Source organism: Aspergillus flavus, chromosome 1 (assembly GCF_009017415.1).
Source record: "Aspergillus flavus chromosome 1, complete sequence".
Classification (NCBI taxonomy): Eukaryota; Fungi; Ascomycota; class Eurotiomycetes; order Eurotiales; family Aspergillaceae; genus Aspergillus; species Aspergillus flavus.
Window position 1 is genome coordinate 3,232,738 of NC_092406.1, and position 18,248 is coordinate 3,250,985.

Here is an 18,248-nt window from a genome sequence, read left to right on the forward strand (position 1 = left end):
GTATAAATAAGGCGCTACTATCACTTGAAGAGCAGACATATTTCACGTAATTTATTAACTTTCCATCTCCTCTCATCCGAAACGGTGTTATTTGTTACAAACGCTCAAAGCCATCGTACGTTACATCTCCTGTGATTGCATATCCCAAATGGCCCAGCAAGACTTTGAAACCTTCAAGCTTGGGGATTGGGAGCTGCAGAGTGGAGAAAAGCTCATCAATGCATCTATTGCCTACAAGACATTTGGTGACCCGAAGTCGCCAGCTATCGTTTACCCCACATGGTTTTCCGGGTGTATGTATCCAACGTCAGAAAGTTTCGACAGCGATACTAACAGAGTATTTCCTACATTTAGCGATCTCGGATAACGTCTGGTTGATCGGAGAAGACAAAACACTCAACCCCAAGACGTACTTCATCGTCATACCGGCGCTCTTTGGGAATGGCCAGTCAACCTCGCCATCCAACTATTCCGCTTCCGATGTATTTCCGGCATGTTCGTTCTATGACAACGTGCGCGCCCAATACACACTGGTCACACAGCACCTAGGCATAACGCATCTGCACGCTGTAGTTGGGTGGTCCATGGGTGCGGCCCAAAGCTATCAGTGGGCGACGCAGTACCCAGACTTCATGGATTTGGTAGTGCCATTCTGCGGGTCAGCAAGGACCTCCTTGCATAACCAAGTGTTCTTGGAGGGGGTGAAAGGTGCGCTGTTAGCAGCAAAACACACGCCTTCTGCTGTCCTGAGAGATACTCGTTCCCCCGAGGCTGGACAGGAGTCAAGAATATGGAATAACAAGGAGAAGCAAATCGGGTTGAAAGCCTTGGGTAGGGTTTATGCTGGTTGGTAAGGACTGACAACAAGCGAGATCCAGCTGTACCATTTCTAATGTCTTCCTCTCTCTTTCATACAGGGGATTTAGCCAAGCTTTCTACAGAGAAAAGCTGTATGAGACTGCACTTGGCTACAAGAGCCTGGAGGACTTCATGCAAGGTTTCTGGGAGAAGTGGGCTCTCTCCAAAAGTAAGTCGATTCAAGCCCCTCTCTGTCTTCACTCTTCTAGTTAACGTTGCGGATCTAGACCCTGAAAATCTGTTGGCACATCTGCAAACATGGCAGCAAGGGGACGTGAGCAATCAAGAGCCATATAATGGCGACTTTGAGAAGGCCATGGCCTCAATCAAAGCGAAAACGTTGGTGTTACCGGGCAAAACCGACCTTTACTTCCCGTAAGTGTCACATCTCTTTCTAAGATCAATCCGACAGCTAATTGCCGTAGCCCGGAAGATTCTGAGTATGAAGTTGCATGCATGAAGCCGGGAATCGGTACCCTTCGGGTCTTCCCCTCTATTTGGGGTCGTAAGTGAAAACCTATCATACTGCAGAAGGGTTAGTGCTGACATGTTTACTTGTAGACTGGGCGGGGGGCCCTGGTGACAGCAAGGATGACGTTGAGTGGCTTGACAAGCAACTAGCCCAATTTTTTGGGGGGAGATTCGAGAGCGTCATTGCGATCCGTTAGGCTATGGGTTGCTCTGTTATATCAAAATTTTCCCTAAGACGTTGGGGAGATAACATGGATGTAGTCTGTAGAAACATTGGAGACTGGGGTATGATTCAATTGATTGGTGGACGAAGAAGTATGGGGTATGTAAGGTAGCACGTGATTGTAGAAAAGCGTCACTGCTGAGTCAGTTGACCAGGCGTGGCGCCGATAAACCTTCTTTTCTTCAACTCCGATCGCTGGCTTGATCAGCACTCTCATTCACTATTCGGCTTTCCCCCGTCGATTCACTCACCCCGTTGTCTTCCCTTCCCTTCACTTTTCTTTTCTCGTCACATTCCTGTATCCCGTTTATTTGTCGCGTTTCCCTTTGTTTTTCCTAATTTCAAAAGACATACGTTCTTTCTTAACTTTCCTGTCTTTTATCTCTCCGCTTTCCAAGACTTAAGCACCGCATGATCCTGTACCTTTAACTAGACAGTCATTATGGCCACACCACCAGTTCGCCAATGGGGAGTTACTCCTCCGATCTCTACAGTCTTGCCGACCCCAGATGAGCTCGCTGCAAATGACGATCTGATCTCTGAATTGAAGTTGCAGAACAACTTCGAAAGCCCTGCAGAGACCGAACACAGGTAAGGCGATCGCGAGTCTTTCACGATGCTCGACATAAGCGCTCATTGTCTTGGTTTCACAGGAAGAATACCCTCCAGCTTATCCAACGTGTCACGGTAGAGTTCGTCAAAGTCGTCAGTCGAAAGAAGGGATTATCCCCTGCTGCAGTGGAGGCTGCAGGAGGAAAGATCTTCACTTATGGAAGTTATCGCTTGGGTGTTTACGGACCCGGTGAGTCGCCAGTAGTTCTTGATAGGTTTTCTGGTATCCGGAATACTGATTGCGCTTCGTGGCAGGGTCGGATATCGATACCTTGATTGTTGGTCCGAAGCATGTTGTCATCGATGATTTCTTTTCAGATTTCCCCCCTGTTCTTGAAAGAATGGCTCCACAAGGGGCTGTTGAGAAGATGACTCCTGTTCCAGATGCCTTCGTACCTATTATCAAACTTGAGTTCTCCGGTATTAGTATCGACTTGATTTATGCCCGCCTGATCGTCCCTTCAGTTCCACTCAACCTTGATTTAAAAAACAATGACTACCTCAGAGGCTTGGATGAAAAAGAGGTCCGATCACTCAATGGTACTCGTGTAACTGACGAGATTCTGGAGCTTGTACCTCAACAGAAGACTTTCCGTCTGGCTTTACGGGCCATCAAACTCTGGGCGCAACGTAAGAAACATCTTTCTTGATCCTTAAAAAGCTTGCCAGCTGACCGTTCCACCCTATGCATAGGCAGGGCCATTTACTCTAATATAGTGGGCTTCCCCGGTGGTGTTGCTTGGGCTATGTTGGTAGCTAGAGTGTGTCAGCTATACCCCCAGGCGACCGGGTCGGTGATTGTGGGCAAATTTTTCCGTATAATGAACAAATGGGCTTGGCCTCAACCCGTGTTGTTGAAGCCAATCGAGGATGGCCCTCTCCAGATGAAAGTCTGGAATCCGAAGGTGGGTGCCGCAACTGGTCGCTTGACGGTTCTGGATAGTCGTTGACCTGGTTGTAGATTTATCATGGTGACCGCTTTCACCTGATGCCGATAATTACCCCCGCGTACCCTTCAATGTGCGCTACGCACAACGTCTCCATGTCAACCAAGACTGTTATCCTTCGCGAATTGCAACGAGGCGGCGATATCGTAGACAAGATCTTCCTGAAGCAAAACACTTGGAATGACCTCTTCGCGAGGCATTCATTCTTCACGCGCGACTATAAATATTATCTCAGTATAACCGCGTCGAGCAGAACCAAAGAAGCAGAAGCGGTCTGGTCTGGACTTGTTGAATCAAAGATTAGACATTTGGTCGGAGCTCTGGACAGGAAGTCAACCATCGCAGTGGCTCACCCCTTCCCCAAAGGTTTCGAAAGGGTTCATATCGTCAGCAGCGAAGAGGAGGCCGAAGCTGTGAAGAATGGCTCTACAAAGTATCAAGATAAGGGACAAAAAACAGAGACCACCGATGAGATAAACGACGCTGCTCATCAGGCCGCGGCTAACAGCCAGATCGAAAAACGAGATGTCGCAGAAACCGTGGAGAATAAGGTCAATGGCGAGAGCCGGACCATCTACACCACAACATACTATATCGGACTGGAGCTGAAGCCATTGGAGCCAGGTACGTTGGCCGATAACCCTGTCTGATCCCACTGACTTGAGAAGGTCAATCTCGGTCGTTGGATATTTCAACCGACGCCCAGATATTCAAGTCGACTTGTACCTCTTGGCCTGGTTATCAACCTGGTATCAATGACCTGACCATCATCCATGTGCGGAAGTAAGTGTTTCACCTGGATTCCAAGGTTCGTACTTTGACACTCGGATCAGCTTCGACCTTCCCGAAGATGTCTTTCAACCAGGAGAAACGCGTCCCCAGCGACCCAAGAAGAAGATTATCAAGAAATCCGGAGCGGGCGGTCAGAAACGAGGCATCGAATCATTGGACGTAAGTGCATACAAGAAAATTCGAATGGACTATGGACGGCAAGCTACTTCTACGGAATTCGACCCCCCGCGCTTGGCGATGCTCAAGAGTTCTAGCATCTGAACATGACTGATATCAACCGTTGATTTTTCTTTATAGGATCCATCGCTTCCGGTTGCGAAACGTCAGATTCCGTCCAACGGAGTGCCCAATACAGCAACACCTGCGTGAGTGCCTATCAACTGTAACTAGGCCCAAAACCACGATGGGGCAGGTCCCCGATCTGTTCGTGAGTGAGATGCCCGACATCAACAGTCACCGTTGCAGCCATTTGAAGAACCGCATCCGGATCGGATGATATGTAGTAAATGGGTGGACATCTCCTAGTATAACCCCAGTTGAAATCCACTAAAAAAGAACACCCACAGTTGATCTAGTGATTTGTCCTCCGAGACGCACTGTTGCAACTGATCTCAGGAGTTTCAAGGTTGGTTTCTTTTCTCTTTCTACTACCATTTTTTCCTTCTTGACCACACAGACATTATTTCTGTGTTATCTTGCCCACCGAGCGACTACCTCATTGCATGCATTCGTGACAGAGGAGGCGGTTGATCGTACTTGCATTACGCGGTTGGGCTCACAAATCCCCCCAAATTTCTATTTCCTGTTACTGCACATCGCACGGAGGTTGTAGGTCTACATTGCGGGTGGTTTGAGACTGTACATATCACCTTGCTGTTCAGTTAGGCCTGGTGTAAGTGTTAGCTAGGTTTAGTTGAAATAAAGAATGTCTTTTCGTGGCCTACGGGCCGCCAGTCACAACTAGTGTTCTCCAAAATGCCATGTACTTGTAAGTAGTTAGTCAATTCACGTTGGTTCCTAGTCCATTCGGTCCGTTACAGGCAAGGCATTGTACAAAATTCATTCACTTCATCTACTTACGTCCAACATGTATATATATAACACATAACAATCCGCAATCAGCTCCAGGCTTCCACCAAGTCACACAACGTCGACTCACCACCAACATTCCCAGGGAAAACTACAAAAGGAACACCTCGATGTCTCGAAGTGGACTCATTGCATCGCCACAAAGGCACCCCAGGCGCCGCCTGCCCAACAATCAAAGCCCGCTTCATATTCAAGCCTTTAGTCGCAGCATCAGAGGACGTAATCCCACCCTAAAACCATCAGTATCTGACCACACAAACTTCCAACTCCCAGAACATATCAGAGAGAAGAAAAACAACTAACCTTGGCAATAATATACCTCGGACGAACCTGAATCTGCCTCAACACACTGACCAAGGCACTCGCAACATTCGTCCCAATAGCTAGCGACGATAGCTCATTATCTCCCGTGATCAACTTGCGACTCGTCATGACCAAGGTATCCTGGCCAGATTGGAGATGGGACTCGGCCTCCTGGACTGTCCGCTGAATTGCGCCCGCAGCGCTTTCCGGCGATGCGATCAGTTCTTCGACGTCCATTTCGAGGATGGCGAGTTGCCCTGTTTGTCCGCGTTTGGAGGTGAGTACGTTCAGCTGGGCTGTTGTCTTGGGCACGTAGGATCCGGCGATGATTAGCCCGCCTGTTTCTCTGGGGATGGGGAGTTGGAGTTCGCTTGCTGTTATGGGAGATTTGGAGCGGATTCCGAGGCGGGTGGATACGAAGGCTGCGCCGGTGCGGTAGAGGAAGTGTTTCCCTTTTGCTTCGGCTGTTGCGGGTTAGTTTTCTGGTAGATAACGAGAAATAGGTCGCCGGGGGGAGGGCTTGGTCTACATACCTAATAACAAACCGGCAACGAAGACATGCATATCGGACTCCGCCGCGGCATTGACGATAATAACACCGCCCCGGGGGATATCCATCAGCTTCTCGTAGACTGCTTCAGGACCCCCTACTCGAATCTCGTGTATCGAGATCGAGTGCAGCTGTTCCGGCTGAAACCTCCCGGCCGCTTTCTCAACGACATAGTCCCTGAGGTTCGAACTCTTATATCCAAAGGTGGCATCCTTCGCGAACTGCGTCGTCCCCGCCGGGACCAGGTTCTCCCCCTCAGCCACATAATGCACGTCGTCGACGGTGAAGCGTCCACCCTGGAAGAAGAAAGGAGCTAGCACCAACCCGTCCGCGTCCCCAAACACGGACTGCGCAACGTCCGTTTCGAGCGGGAAGTGGCCCCGCAATGTACTGTCGCCGCGCAGGACGATGTCCACTGTCTCTCCTGCGGATTTGGCGACTTGCGCGACGTTCTCGCAGATCTCGCGGATCAGTTTCTCTGCTTCGAGGGGTGGGAGCGCGCGCGAGTTGGTCAGGATGAAGAATCCTGGGGAGTCTTGTTTGAACTCTTCGGTTAGGGTTTCGATGTCCCATACGGTGAGCACGGAGATGTCATGGCATGTTTGTGTTCCGGTGGGGTCATCGTCGAGTACGACTAGACGGTTGAGGGTTGAGGAGGCCAGGTGTTGGGAGATCTGGTCTTGCGTGTCTGCAGGATATGCGGGGGGCAATTGAGCTAGTGTGCTTTCGCGTGGTAGAATAGGATAATCTTGTGGGATTGACATGATGGCTCGTTTTCCGGTGGAATTTAAGGAATATTAATTGATTTAATTCAAAGAATGGTGGTTGTTATGGTTTTGAAGGGGAGAAGCTCTCTATTTCAACCCCACAGACTAGGAAGCAAATGCGGGGGAGAGGATCGGAGACTAGTCCGATCTATAGCCAAAACTGAACTTCGGGCTTTCTCTAGAGTATAAGAGAAAATCTAGCAGCTTGTTATCCACAGCACGATCACTCATTGAAAGATCCAATCAGTCTAACAGAATAATGCAATCAGGGGAAAATAAGAACAAGGAATATAGGGCTCTCAAAAACACCGCAAGCGCCGTGACATGTGCAGAGAAGATGCAAAATGGTCATGACTATGACAATGATGCAGATGCAGTTGATCCAAACGAGAATAGGAAAAAAAAAAAAAAAGAAAAAGAAAAGAAAAGAATGATCGTATAGATCCCAACCAGTCATTACGCATGTCCTTCCTTCCCTTTTATTGTGAATAGCAGAAACCGTTCCCTTGCACTCCTCAAGTCTCATCGCACGCAATGCTCAAGAGATCTCATCATAAAAATAAGTAGAAACGAAAGGCAACCCACCCATCCATCCGAACCGGTCATTAAGGAAGCCCCAACAAAAGAGATTCGAGATAGTATTAGTGAAGGCAAGCAGAATGGGACAGTCCCATATTTCCTGTCATAAGCGACGATTTAGCCGACAACACTGCGGAAACTCAAGGCTTCAAGGAAGGCTCCGAGGTCTTCCTTCTGCACTTCGACCACGCAGTGATCAAAGCTGTTAATACGAACGCGAGTGTTGGTTTCTTGGACAACTTCTTGGAAAGCAATTCCAAAACGGTTCCGCAGAAGATGTTTATCGGCGCGTGTATCGTCTTCGTCTTCCGACTCGGACTCCGATTCAGAGGATGATTCTTCCTCTTCGCTTTCTTCGAAGTCTTCTTCACCGTCCGCTTCCCGTTGAGCTCGCTCTGACGCACGCTTCGCTCGCCGCTCTTCCTTTTCCTTTCGTTTCGTCTCTTTGGCTTCTTTCTTTTTCCGACGTTCTTCTCGCTGTTTATTCAAAGCGGCGAAGTCAACCACACCACCTCCCCCACCAGTACCGACAACTACATAAAGGTCTCGATCTTCATCCAGTCCGGCCAGTACCAAAGGGGTTCCTGTTGCACGCTTGCGCCCAATCTTAACTGAATCGCCTCGCTCCCGCTCCTGTACCCGAATTGCCTCGGCAATCCACAAGGCCAACTTAGTCAACGCCCCTGGGTTAGTGAACAACTTGACATCCGGTCCATCTTTGACAACAGCGATGCGAAACGCACGCAAGTGTCGAATCTGATGCTTTGCAAGTAAAGAAGTTCCGGTGCGTAAAATCGAGCGGTGGAGGTGTTGAGCAAGGGGGAGTGCCTCTAGGAGAAGCGTGGGTGACTCGGAGGTTAGAGATAGGGCGTCATATGCACACCAGAATCGGGGCACAATACTGGCTAGATCCGACTCGGTAGAGTCGGCGCCATTCAATCCGGGCGCACTCCTTGGTCGCGACAGGTGTTTTGTGTCCCAAGACCCAAGTGCCTCCTCTGGCCCGACCTCGAGCATGGCGCCAATGATGATACCCACGTCGGTAGCAGATAAACAAGCCTTCCAGCCCCAGCAGCGCACGAAACCCCATCCCTCACGAGAGGCAGCATGTCCAGATGCCTCCGCGGGTACCAAACCATCCAGGCCGTACATTGGTGCATACTTAAGGAGGCGTTGACGTAGTACTCGTTTTAATTCCATGTCCATATGGGTGTAACTCTGGTGAGACTGGCTCAAGCTGATGCCCATCTTAGCTAGGAGTTTGTTAAGTCGTTTCCTACCATTCTCGGTCCACACATGTAATCGTGATGCTAAGTAGGGGCTGTGGAGCATGCTATCATATAGCGACCAGTGTCGTATAAGAATGAATCTAGGTTCAGGCGATAGACGAATGGATTTATCTGTAGGCGACTTTGCCGTGGTTGGGATAACACCGTTGATCTCTCCTCTTATATCTCGATCACGTTCGTAAGGGTCCGGCGGATTCAGTCGATGGACCTCGTCTCGTAAAATCTGTCGTATACGCTCACCCCGTTCTCCACCCCAGCCAGCTGACCCTCCAGATTCCGACGAGTTGGAGATACCGACCCCAGACATTGTACGGCCGCTAAGCTCTAAACTAGATGCACCGACAATGGCAAGCCAGAGTAGGTCGTTGTCTTCGCGACCAAGCTCCGATGCCAAAGAGTACACAAGAGACGATATAGGTTCTGAGTATGAGGTGCCGGAGGAATAGTAATTCTGCAGCACACTCTCGTGTTTTCGTTTTAGTCGCAGGAGGCGCCGTTTCAACGAGCGCGCGGATGGCTGTTTAGGTTGTGCAAGCGACGGCGATTCTAATACTGGTGTGACAGCGCGTGACGAATGGAAGGGATCATGCGCTCTGGGCCGTTGGCGAGTTGGGGAAGAAGCAAGCGAGGACCCCTACAAGCTACATTAGTACCACAATTTAAGGACTGCCCACCCCACGTAGAACATACCGAATTGCTTCTCCTCCGTTGACGAGGCGGCCCGTCCTCCTCGTCAGATTCATCCTCATCGTCCGTCCGCGACCATGACTTGCGTTTTCTAGAATCCGAACTAGACGGTTGGTCTACTTCCCCTTCACTGCCCGAATCATCACCGAGATCCTCCTCGTCCTCTTCATCTACCTCCGGCATCTCTACCAATGCGCAATATGCTTCTCGCTCCTTGGTCATGTCCTCCTCGATATCCCCATCGTCGTAGACCACGATACCCCCACTACTTGATTTGTATGACGGTGTGATACATCCCTTGTTCACACCTCGCGTTTTCCGTCGCGCATTGGCATCAATCTCGCCTAGCGCTTGTTCTGGCATGGGCTCGCCACCAAAGACGTTGGCTAAATTCCACGGTCGTCTCGCATCAAACACCCAGACCTCAACCCCGCCCATATCCTCCACATCATCCTCGGGGTTACTGAGACAAAGTATCTCGCTCAGGTCCACCAGGCCGCCCACGCCTAGACATATTACCACGCCGCCACTACCACCATTAGTAGTCTGCATGGGCTTAACGAGGTCCTCCCCCGCACGAGACAGGTCGCCATATCCCGCAACTGGTTGGATCTTGTGGGGTATATAGTCGCGTTTTAGCAGAGCAGTGAGAATTCGACAAGCACAGAGCGCATCGGGCTCCAGAGCCACAAGAATTAACACAGGCGGAGACAGCGGATGGTGTGATCGGAGGAGTTGTAGGTAAAGGTGCGATATAAGCTGGCGAGGTAGATACATGGCAGCCGGGGGAGTCGACGAACGATACGTGAACGAAGGAGCCAACAGATACTGAAGTTAGGCCTCCAAGAGGCCCTGCTCTAAGCTGAGAAACAATCAAACCACGGACTGTTCACACAAACAAAGTCAATGGTGTTTTGGTTGGCTCCATTCCCAGGTGTTGGCGAGTCTCTTGGGGTAACAAAAGCAATTCGTCGCGAATGTCCAGACGCGTCGGGGACGTGCCACACGTGCGGAGATTGCCGCCAAGCCCGCTTTTTAGTTCAATAAATTAAATTTCCTGGCATAAAACATCATTCATGACCCGCATAACTTACTAGTCAGAGAATAAGCAAGGGAAAGATAATAGTAAATAATATAACGATAGTTAACAAGTAGGTCAAACATTTTCACAGATCCTAGTCGACAGATCCTAGTCGGATTTGTCGTAAACAGTCCTCTCAGTATCACACTAGAATCTTAAAAGAAGAATTAATGCACAAGGACATTCTCTGCTTCTTTGTTTTCTTGAGATACATAGATCTGAGGTAGATGAATTGTACTCTTAATTAGATTCAAGGATGAAGAGCGTCTGAAATGCCGTCAATGCCAGAGATCTAGCTGAAGTCTGTCCATTATGTGCGAAAAAGGCATCTATTAAGAGAGAGAAGAAAAGAAAAATAACAATCCAACAACGCCTATCAATACTCCTGAAACTAGGTATCAAATAATGCAAGATCACAGGTTGTAGTCACACTGTACGCTGGTAGTATAGGAAAGCACAACTGAATGCCATGGATGAGCAGAAGAATAAGACTATAGAGACACGAAATATATAGTTGGGTCGAGATTCAGACCACGATCAAACTGAGGACCTGCCTAAGATCGATCCAGTCAGCCAGACAGCAGCGCAGATCCCCAAAACAGAAGCTCCGACTAGTCGCTTTTCCCAAGGAGCTTCTTGGGACATTTTGGCAGGCTCAAAATTCTTCCTCGCCGAGTGAGGTGATAAAGAAACTTGCAATCCGGAGTTGTCATTACCTGCGCGAAGCGACGAGTCGTTTTGACTGACCAAGTATTCTCGATCGCGTGCACGCCATTTCTCAACCAGTCGCGCAATCTCAATAAGGTCTTCCTTTAGAGATCCCGGGTCAGTCGCGGTGGTATTCTCAACCTCAATGTTCTGGACATTTCCGAAAAAGTCCACCACCGTCCGTAGGCGGCCCTCCTGCTCGGCACCAGGGAACAGATCCCATCGCACACCGGGTTGTGAGTGGATCTTGGTTTCGTCGTACGAATCGAACAAGTCGCCCAGTGTCAGTTTAGAGTTCGCACTTGTTACCTGAGTTTCAAGGAACTCGAGCACATAGTACGTCCAGCGGTCAATCACTGCAACTCCGACATCGTTGTCGGCATGATGAGAGTATGATGACTGATCAAGCTCGCTGGACCCGGTGGCAATGATATTGGGCGAATAGAAATGCGTATACATTGTGTTGGCCTGACAGGTATCGATCATGAACAGTAGCTCGTGATAACGCTTCTTCTCCCACATCTGACCGAAGGCATCCGCCAAGTCCCAGGCTCCAATCTCCTCGGAGTCCTGAAACTTGAGAAACTGGTCTCCTCCATGTCCGGTCATATACACAAGTACATTACTTCCAGCGTCAGAGCCAAGGCGTTTGCTCCGTGGCACATCTTCGTCTAGCCGATCGGTCAAGAGACGGATGAAATTCTCCACGGTTACCTCGTAGCCCCGGTAATCCACCTCAATATTGTCTCCGTAAAGGTCGACTGCGCGATCCGCATTGCTGTACACTGTTCCAGGGAACACATTGCGAGGGTTGCAGGCCATATCGTCGGGGAGCATCAGGATAATCTGCGAATCGGGGATTCCGAGGCGCTTGACGGTACGGTACAGCGAGAGGACATTTGCGAGGTGGCGGTAATTAAACCAAAAGCGCGAGGTCGAAACTAGAACGGCCCAATTTGACGTATGCTCAGATGAAGCCAAAGACGCAAAGAGAGTGAGGAGGAAGGGAAGGGCTCTAAGGAGCCCAAAGTATGGAGACATAGTGAGCGCTCGAACGTCAAATCATAATAGAACTAGAGAGAGGTTGCGTGAGGAACGACAGACAAGGGCGACAACAGTAGTGCAATAAAGGAGTGGGCACAACTAGGTAGGTGGATACATATGAAGAAGTAATGTAGTAAGTAGTATCCTTATCAATTCATGTGGAAAAGGACAGCCAGAAAGAGGGCCACATCGGGAAGATCACTCAGGCATCAATCGAAACTCAAAAGTTAACGCCTGAGGCACCTAATATCACAAACGGAAAGATTCGCAGCCTGAGGCAACAAAAGGATAGACAAAAGCGGAGTTCCTACTAATCACATTGACGTCTTTGGCGGTACTGGAGTGAAGTAATAGTAGAAGTAGTACAAGCTGAGGTCACGGTACTTTGTAGGGATAGCTTCAGTAAGTTGATCGGAGAGTGTGACAGGAAAGTGGTCTTTTTAAATAAGAACGGGATAATCATCCGCTTTGGCTCCTGGTCTATATTAACAGAGAGGTCGAGACTATTTCCATCTTTTCGGCTATTGCTACTGACAGATCGCAGAAGCATGCTGGGGATCATCCTTTTTTCTCTATTCATCAGTTATACTGCCTACCTAGGTCTCTGTTTCCTTCGACACTGGAGTCTTGCGCGGAAGATCGGATTGCCATACGTCTCATTTCCTATCTCGTCGCATAATATATTGTTCTTATCTCTTTTCGAGACTCGGTTCGTTCCATATGTGATCAACACGTGGCTCTCACCCAAGTTGGCCGATTTTATCTATGGTAGCGCCTTCAAAACGCGCTGGGCAGCAAGAGACCGTCTCCACAGGAGGTATGGGGGAGTTTATATGCTTATTACCCCATCCGTATCAACTTGCATGGTGTGCGACGCCTCAGTAGCCTCTCAGATCTGCATGTCTCGTCATGGTTTCCCAAAGCCCATCAAACAATATGGTAAATCATGTTGACGTGACTCGCATATTACCGCAAGACTAATGGATAGCCACATTACAGGGGCTCTGGAGATGTATGGTCCCAACATTGTCACAGTAAGGTGTCCGAACGGTTTTCTGCATTGATATCGAGTGTTCAGAGTCTCAGCTAATGTATCACAGTCTGAAGGCTCTCAATGGGCACATCTGCGTCGACATACAGCGACACCGTTCAATGAGAGAAATAGCGCCTTGGTTTGGGAGGAAACAATTCGCCAGACCAAAGAAATGGTGCAATATTGGGAGGACGAGTACTCTCGAAGCTCTTCAGCGTCCGAATTTATTCTGACAGACACTAGAGAGGATATCTTAAAATTCACTCTCAATATTATCTGCAGTGTTGGATACGGAGTGAAGCTTCCGTTCAGACCCGGCCTTGAAAATTCGACTGAAAGTGCTGAAGGCTTGTTCAAAGATGCCATAACACCTTTACCAGGCTACCACTTCACATTCCGCTCTGCGATGGAGTACTTGAATAAGCATATCACCTCGATGTTCATAGCTAATGGCCTCCTTCCCAAAGGTATCCCACGGTCCGTACTGCCATTTTTCAAGAAAGACTTTGATGCGTTCGACGATATAGGCAGGTATCTGCGGGCTTTAGTATCGACGGCTGAAACAAAAGAAACCCTATCTCAGAATTTAATTGATGGCTTAGTCAGATCTAAACAGAAGATAGATAAAGACCAAGGACTTGACCCTGAGCTTACGGAGGATGAAATACTTGGGAATCTGTTCGTATTCACAATCGCAGGGCATGAAACCACTGCTGTTTCTCTTCGGTTTGCTCTTGTGCTCCTTGCTCTCAATCAAGATGCACAAGAGTATCTGTACGAGGGAATTCGAGAAGCAACATATGACGAGCCTCGTAACCCTGTCGAGTGGGATTATAGACGGGTTTACCCAAAGCTCGTTAGCCCCTTGTGCGTAATGGTATGTGGCATAACCCGCCTTTGTGATTGTCGTTGTTCCGAGATTGATCACAAAGTCCATTAGCTTGAGACACTTCGGATGTATCCTCCAGTGTCAGGCATTCCCCGGTGGACGGGAGACTCCGCAGTCAATATCACGTACCATAACCAGCCTTACCTTCTTCCGCCGCATGTTTACGTCAATGTCAATGCCAGTGGGCTTCATTATTCCGAAGAGTACTGGGGCCCAGATGCAGCTGTGTTCGATCCCAAGAGATGGGACAAACAGAACACGAGAAGCTTCCTCGCGAAGAATAAGGAAGGTGGTCTGTCCGGACCAGGGTTGGAATACGACACAATCCATAAGCCAGTACGAGGCTCATATATCCCTTTCAGCGACGGCTTCCGATCGTGTATAGGCAAGAAATTTGCTCAAGTTGAGTTTGTAGTTGCCATGGCCATCATCTTTCGTGAGTATCGCGTTATGTTGGCGAAATCCAATGAGCGTGAGACCGAGGACGATCTGCGTCGGAGGGCGGAGAAAGTTTTAGGGGAAAGTACTGCGTTTATCACGCTGTCGATGCGTGATGAAGTACCGCTGTTGTTCCAGAAACGGTGCGTTAGCAAGGCTTGATGGTCATGTAGCTTAGTCGCAGTTAATATGGACAGAGAACGTGCCATAATTGCTTTAGGTGTCACATTTGGGTCATCCCATACTGTCAATCGCAGCCCTTCTTTCTTTCCCTCTTCGGCGTTTTCCACCTTCTTTCGATATGAGATTCCGTTGGTGTCTCTGATGGAAACATTGTGCAACGATATTGCAGCAGACTTAAGCCTCTATACTTGTTCACACAACACCTCATTATGATAGCCACCAGTAAACAATCATTATGATTAAATGAAAGCGACGTAACCGCAAAGTTCTGTATATAACTGGGAGAAAGAATCGGGTTGCTGCACATAGCAAAACGCATGAGAGGCTTGTGGATGGATCGCAAGCAAGGGCGCTAACAGCAGGATAGGGTAATGCTATGGTTTTCTTGGCCCAACCCATGCTCTAGGTACAGTCCCACGGTTTGTAGTGGGGAGGAAGGTGGATTGTGATAAGTTCAACCCAATGCCGTGAGTGGTGGTGTTTAACGAAAGTCGCCAAGCATCTCCCGCAGCCCTAAATCAGGGGGTTGACGAGGCGCAGCAAGGCATCATCGGCTTGATTGCTTCAAATTACCAAATATTGGATAGATACCATTTCTAACAGCGGTGCAGCATTAGATAGGAACGAACCATAGTTCGGAAGATCACCGATGCCACCTGTCGAACAGAAACCCCTTCACTGATCCTGGCCATCGCGGTCAGACGAGCCAAACTCTTCGGCCTTGTTACCCATGCAACGGCTATAGCACCTTTTCTTATAGACTCTATTAGAAATAGAGCCGATGTTGTCCGTGATCCGTAGATTAGGAGCATAGAAGAGTGTACCGAATTTTCTTTTAGGGCATGTATGCCTGCACAGGTGACAGGACTGTAGCTGTCTCATGGTCATTCCATCATAGAGAGCTTCAGCGATGTGGACGATTACATTCTGTTTACTTGCCCTCAGCAAGTTGTCGCCCTTGGAGCAACCTCCGCTCTTCAAATGAATATATGCACAGCAGTAGCAAACCGGCCTGGTGGAGGTTGGCCAACGATCTCTGGAGATCCATCATTCTTCTCCGACTGCTACACCAGCCATTGCAGCGTGCTTTCGTAAATAGACTTATTTCTCTTCCAAATGGCCCACAATCCTTAGTTTCAATATATTATACTGGATATAAGTGACATCTGTGGCACTTGAGTAAACCTGACCCTGAACTTTACACAAAATAGACGTTACACTTCCAACCGTTCAAGGACAGGGTCCTAAGCAGCTAGAAAGTTAGCTAGTTTGGTAGAGCATGCGCCTATTATAGTACAGTATTCAGTAGACTGGCATCTCAATCCGCCAAGCACTTGGGTTGTAGTAGCCTCCTTTGTGTAGCGATTAGCGTAGGTCGTGGAGGGGATTGAGTCGGTCCATCAGAATTTTCACTCTTAGTATTGCCCTCTCGTTTTGATAATCCTATAGACTATAGTGTCGTCGTCACGCCACCCATTCAGAAGATCAGTAAAATATTAAAGTGCGGGAAATACATTCCCTCAGGCGACACGCTCTGTGTCCCGGAACAAAGGATAGAGCAAGTCAACTATGGATAGCGACGCCTATCACGTACTGTTTGAGGAAACTGACCTGGCATAGCCCCGCCAGAGGTCTGAGTTTAGTCAATACAGGGAGGTGGAGACGTTTTTGTTGTGTATCTTGAAACAATCTAACATGAACGGGCAAATATCCAAGCCAACACCTGCAGCGGATCCAAGTGGGCCAGTCCCTTCAGCCATCTTGCACCTGGCCCACGATAGGAGTAAATTGAGTATATCAAAAGACGATACTTAATCTTTTCGTTGTAGACATGGGGGAAGATTCAAGAGGTAAGGTCAAAAGAAGATTGTCTTTACCATGGAATCACTGGGGTGGCTTCTACGCAGGGCTTGGAGTTCCTTCATTACCCTCTTGAATTTTGTGTGGCTGCACCCTTTCCTTTCGTTCTTTACTACCTCTCTATTCTTTCTTTTAATATCTCTTACACATTCGTTTGTTGAATTCTCTGACAACCTTAAAACCCATTCACTTTCTCTAGACAATTTTTCTCCTGCCTATGTTACAGCACTCAATGAGTCTATCAATCTTGGTCAACCGATCCAATTCGATGCCGCAGACAACAAGACCTCTCCTGCCTCTATCCCACGAATCATCCACAGAACGTACAAGACGGAAGATATACCTTCGCATTGGAAAGGGACCTACGAGTCATGCCGCGTGTTGAATCCCACTTACGAGCAATACTTCTGGACTGACGAGTCTTCTCGTCAGTTCATCGAAACCCATTTTGACTGGTTCCTTCCTACCTACGATGCCTATCCATACAACATTCAACGAGCGGATGCTATCCGTTATTTCCTACTGTGGCATTATGGGGGGGTGTATATCGACATGGATATAGCTTGTCGCCGACCGTTGGACCCGCTGCTGGATTTCTCTGCCTGGATGCCCAAGACCCAACCATACGGTGTCAGCAATGACCTGATGGCGAGTACCCCAGGACATCCATTCATCACCAAACTTGCCCTGAGTCTGCATGATCACGACGGCTTCTACCTCTCCAAGTATATCACCGTGTTTTTCACAACGGGTCCGATGTATCTCAGCAGTATTTTGACGGAGTGGTTTCGAAAAGTGCAAGATGGCCCGGGTGAGGAAATTACCATGCCACATGGTGTTGCTATTCTGCCTTCCATGATGTACGACACCACTGCGTACTCATTCTTTGGACATGCCCCGGGATCCACCTGGCATGGAAACGATGTAGCGGCAGTCAGCTACGTTTACAAACACTGGCGTGAATTTTGTCTCGGGGCAGTTGCACTCGGCCTATTGGTGTTGACGATCTATATGTTACGAGTCAGAAGAAGACGGTCAAAGTATACATTGATATTAGATAGGCAAGATGAGGAAGCAGGCCTTGCGTAATGATTCGTTCGTTCTCTCTTTCTTCTGTCTTCCTCACTTTGCTTCATCCTATACTACATTAGCTCTATACCCTCTTTTACCGCGCACAAGGCAGCGCGAAGCTTTGATTCCCTTGAATCTATATGTTTAAAATTAGATATACCTAGCGCTCTGCAATAAATTAACTGCTTACACAATGGAGTACTTTCTTTGAAGAAACAGAGATATCCCCTTACAGTAACAAGAATATAGGGGGAGTGGGATTAATGCCTTAGTACAGCGTGTATCAGCAACATCCCCAGACAATCCAAGCCATTACAAGCTTCTATGTGGTGGCTTAGTAAAACTTCCATATGCCCCGTAAAAACTGATGAAACTCTTCCGCTTAGTAATTTTTCAACATTCGACGTAGAGCTGCCAATGGGAGCAAATCCTATCAGAAACAGAGACCCTAAAGCCTTATTGATCGGGACCCTTGTGGGGTTGTTGCGATTGTCGAACCCTAGAACCGTTGGGGCTCTCCCCTGTAGGTTGACCGAAGCATCCACTTCAGCGAGGCAGTGCCGCAGTGCGGAGGGAGTAAAACATGCTGCGCCTCTCGGTCTTGGCCACAAACATCGGCTTTTCAGGGGATGAAACATGGTCAAATCAATGCGAACTGCGTTTGGAAGGTGTTCAAACTTCAAACGAGATTCCTACAGAGTATACTCCATAATGCTGATCTTCGGACCTCAAACTTTATATTGGCATTTATACTCCTGGAAGGGGAAACAGTAT

General features: G+C 48.5%; 8 protein-coding genes across 8 annotated transcripts; 4 read left to right on the top strand and 4 right to left on the bottom strand.

The window, feature by feature from the left end:
• Positions 1-148: 148 nt before the first annotated feature.
• F9C07_2228013 (homoserine acetyltransferase family protein) lies at positions 149-1,526 on the top strand (the record flags this gene model as incomplete). The annotated part of the gene is made up of 6 exons (XM_041284091.1): positions 149-293; positions 355-850; positions 918-1,027; positions 1,086-1,233; positions 1,284-1,363; positions 1,420-1,526. The coding sequence occupies 6 exons, from the start codon at positions 149-151 to the stop codon at positions 1,524-1,526; spliced, it is 1,086 nt and encodes a 361-aa protein (XP_041140771.1).
• Positions 1,527-1,994: 468 nt separating this feature from the next.
• Positions 1,995-4,272, top strand: F9C07_2199781 (poly(A) polymerase pla1; the record flags this gene model as incomplete). The annotated part of the gene is made up of 8 exons (XM_041288361.2): positions 1,995-2,143; positions 2,206-2,354; positions 2,420-2,794; positions 2,858-3,069; positions 3,126-3,735; positions 3,780-3,894; positions 3,945-4,062; positions 4,201-4,272. 8 exons carry the CDS (start codon positions 1,995-1,997, stop codon positions 4,270-4,272), a joined length of 1,800 nt encoding a protein of 599 aa, XP_041140770.2.
• Positions 4,273-5,021: 749 nt separating this feature from the next.
• F9C07_1205 (putative dehydrogenase) lies at positions 5,022-6,609 on the bottom strand (the record flags this gene model as incomplete). Its single annotated transcript, XM_041288347.1, has 3 exons — positions 5,022-5,222; positions 5,296-5,759; positions 5,829-6,609. The coding sequence occupies 3 exons, from the start codon at positions 6,607-6,609 to the stop codon at positions 5,022-5,024; spliced, it is 1,446 nt and encodes a 481-aa protein (XP_041140769.1).
• Positions 6,610-6,743: 134 nt separating this feature from the next.
• Positions 6,744-7,223, bottom strand: F9C07_1079298 (uncharacterized protein). The gene has a single exon (XM_071507494.1). It carries the CDS (start codon positions 7,136-7,138, stop codon positions 6,878-6,880), a length of 261 nt encoding a protein of 86 aa, XP_071365795.1. The 5' UTR covers positions 7,139-7,223; the 3' UTR covers positions 6,744-6,877.
• An 85-nt stretch (positions 7,224-7,308) lies between these two features.
• F9C07_2228016 (CDC45 family) lies at positions 7,309-9,944 on the bottom strand (the record flags this gene model as incomplete). Its single annotated transcript, XM_071509812.1, has 2 exons — positions 7,309-9,114; positions 9,171-9,944. The coding sequence occupies 2 exons, from the start codon at positions 9,942-9,944 to the stop codon at positions 7,309-7,311; spliced, it is 2,580 nt and encodes an 859-aa protein (XP_071365796.1).
• An 841-nt stretch (positions 9,945-10,785) lies between these two features.
• On the bottom strand, positions 10,786-11,997 carry F9C07_1207 (peptidase C13 family-domain-containing protein; the record flags this gene model as incomplete). The annotated part of the gene is made up of 1 exon (XM_041284085.1): positions 10,786-11,997. The coding sequence occupies one exon, from the start codon at positions 11,995-11,997 to the stop codon at positions 10,786-10,788; it is 1,212 nt and encodes a 403-aa protein (XP_041140767.1).
• A 551-nt stretch (positions 11,998-12,548) lies between these two features.
• Positions 12,549-14,522, top strand: F9C07_2199784 (cytochrome P450; the record flags this gene model as incomplete). The annotated part of the gene is made up of 5 exons (XM_071509467.1): positions 12,549-12,939; positions 13,000-13,050; positions 13,072-13,910; positions 13,974-14,149; positions 14,189-14,522. 5 exons carry the CDS (start codon positions 12,549-12,551, stop codon positions 14,520-14,522), a joined length of 1,791 nt encoding a protein of 596 aa, XP_071365797.1.
• A 1,541-nt stretch (positions 14,523-16,063) lies between these two features.
• On the top strand, positions 16,064-17,613 carry F9C07_1079290 (nucleotide-diphospho-sugar transferase). The gene has a single exon (XM_041284090.2). It carries the CDS (start codon positions 16,422-16,424, stop codon positions 17,490-17,492), a length of 1,071 nt encoding a protein of 356 aa, XP_041140765.1. The 5' UTR covers positions 16,064-16,421; the 3' UTR covers positions 17,493-17,613.
• Positions 17,614-18,248: the final 635 nt, after the last annotated feature.

Excerpts from the sequence above, each read along its gene's own strand:
- F9C07_1079298 (XM_071507494.1), bottom strand. The coding sequence starts at position 7,138 with ATGAGACTTGAGGAGTGCAAGGGAACGGTTTCTGCTATTCACAATAAA.
- F9C07_1079290 (XM_041284090.2), top strand. The coding sequence starts at position 16,422 with ATGGAATCACTGGGGTGGCTTCTACGCAGGGCTTGGAGTTCCTTCATT.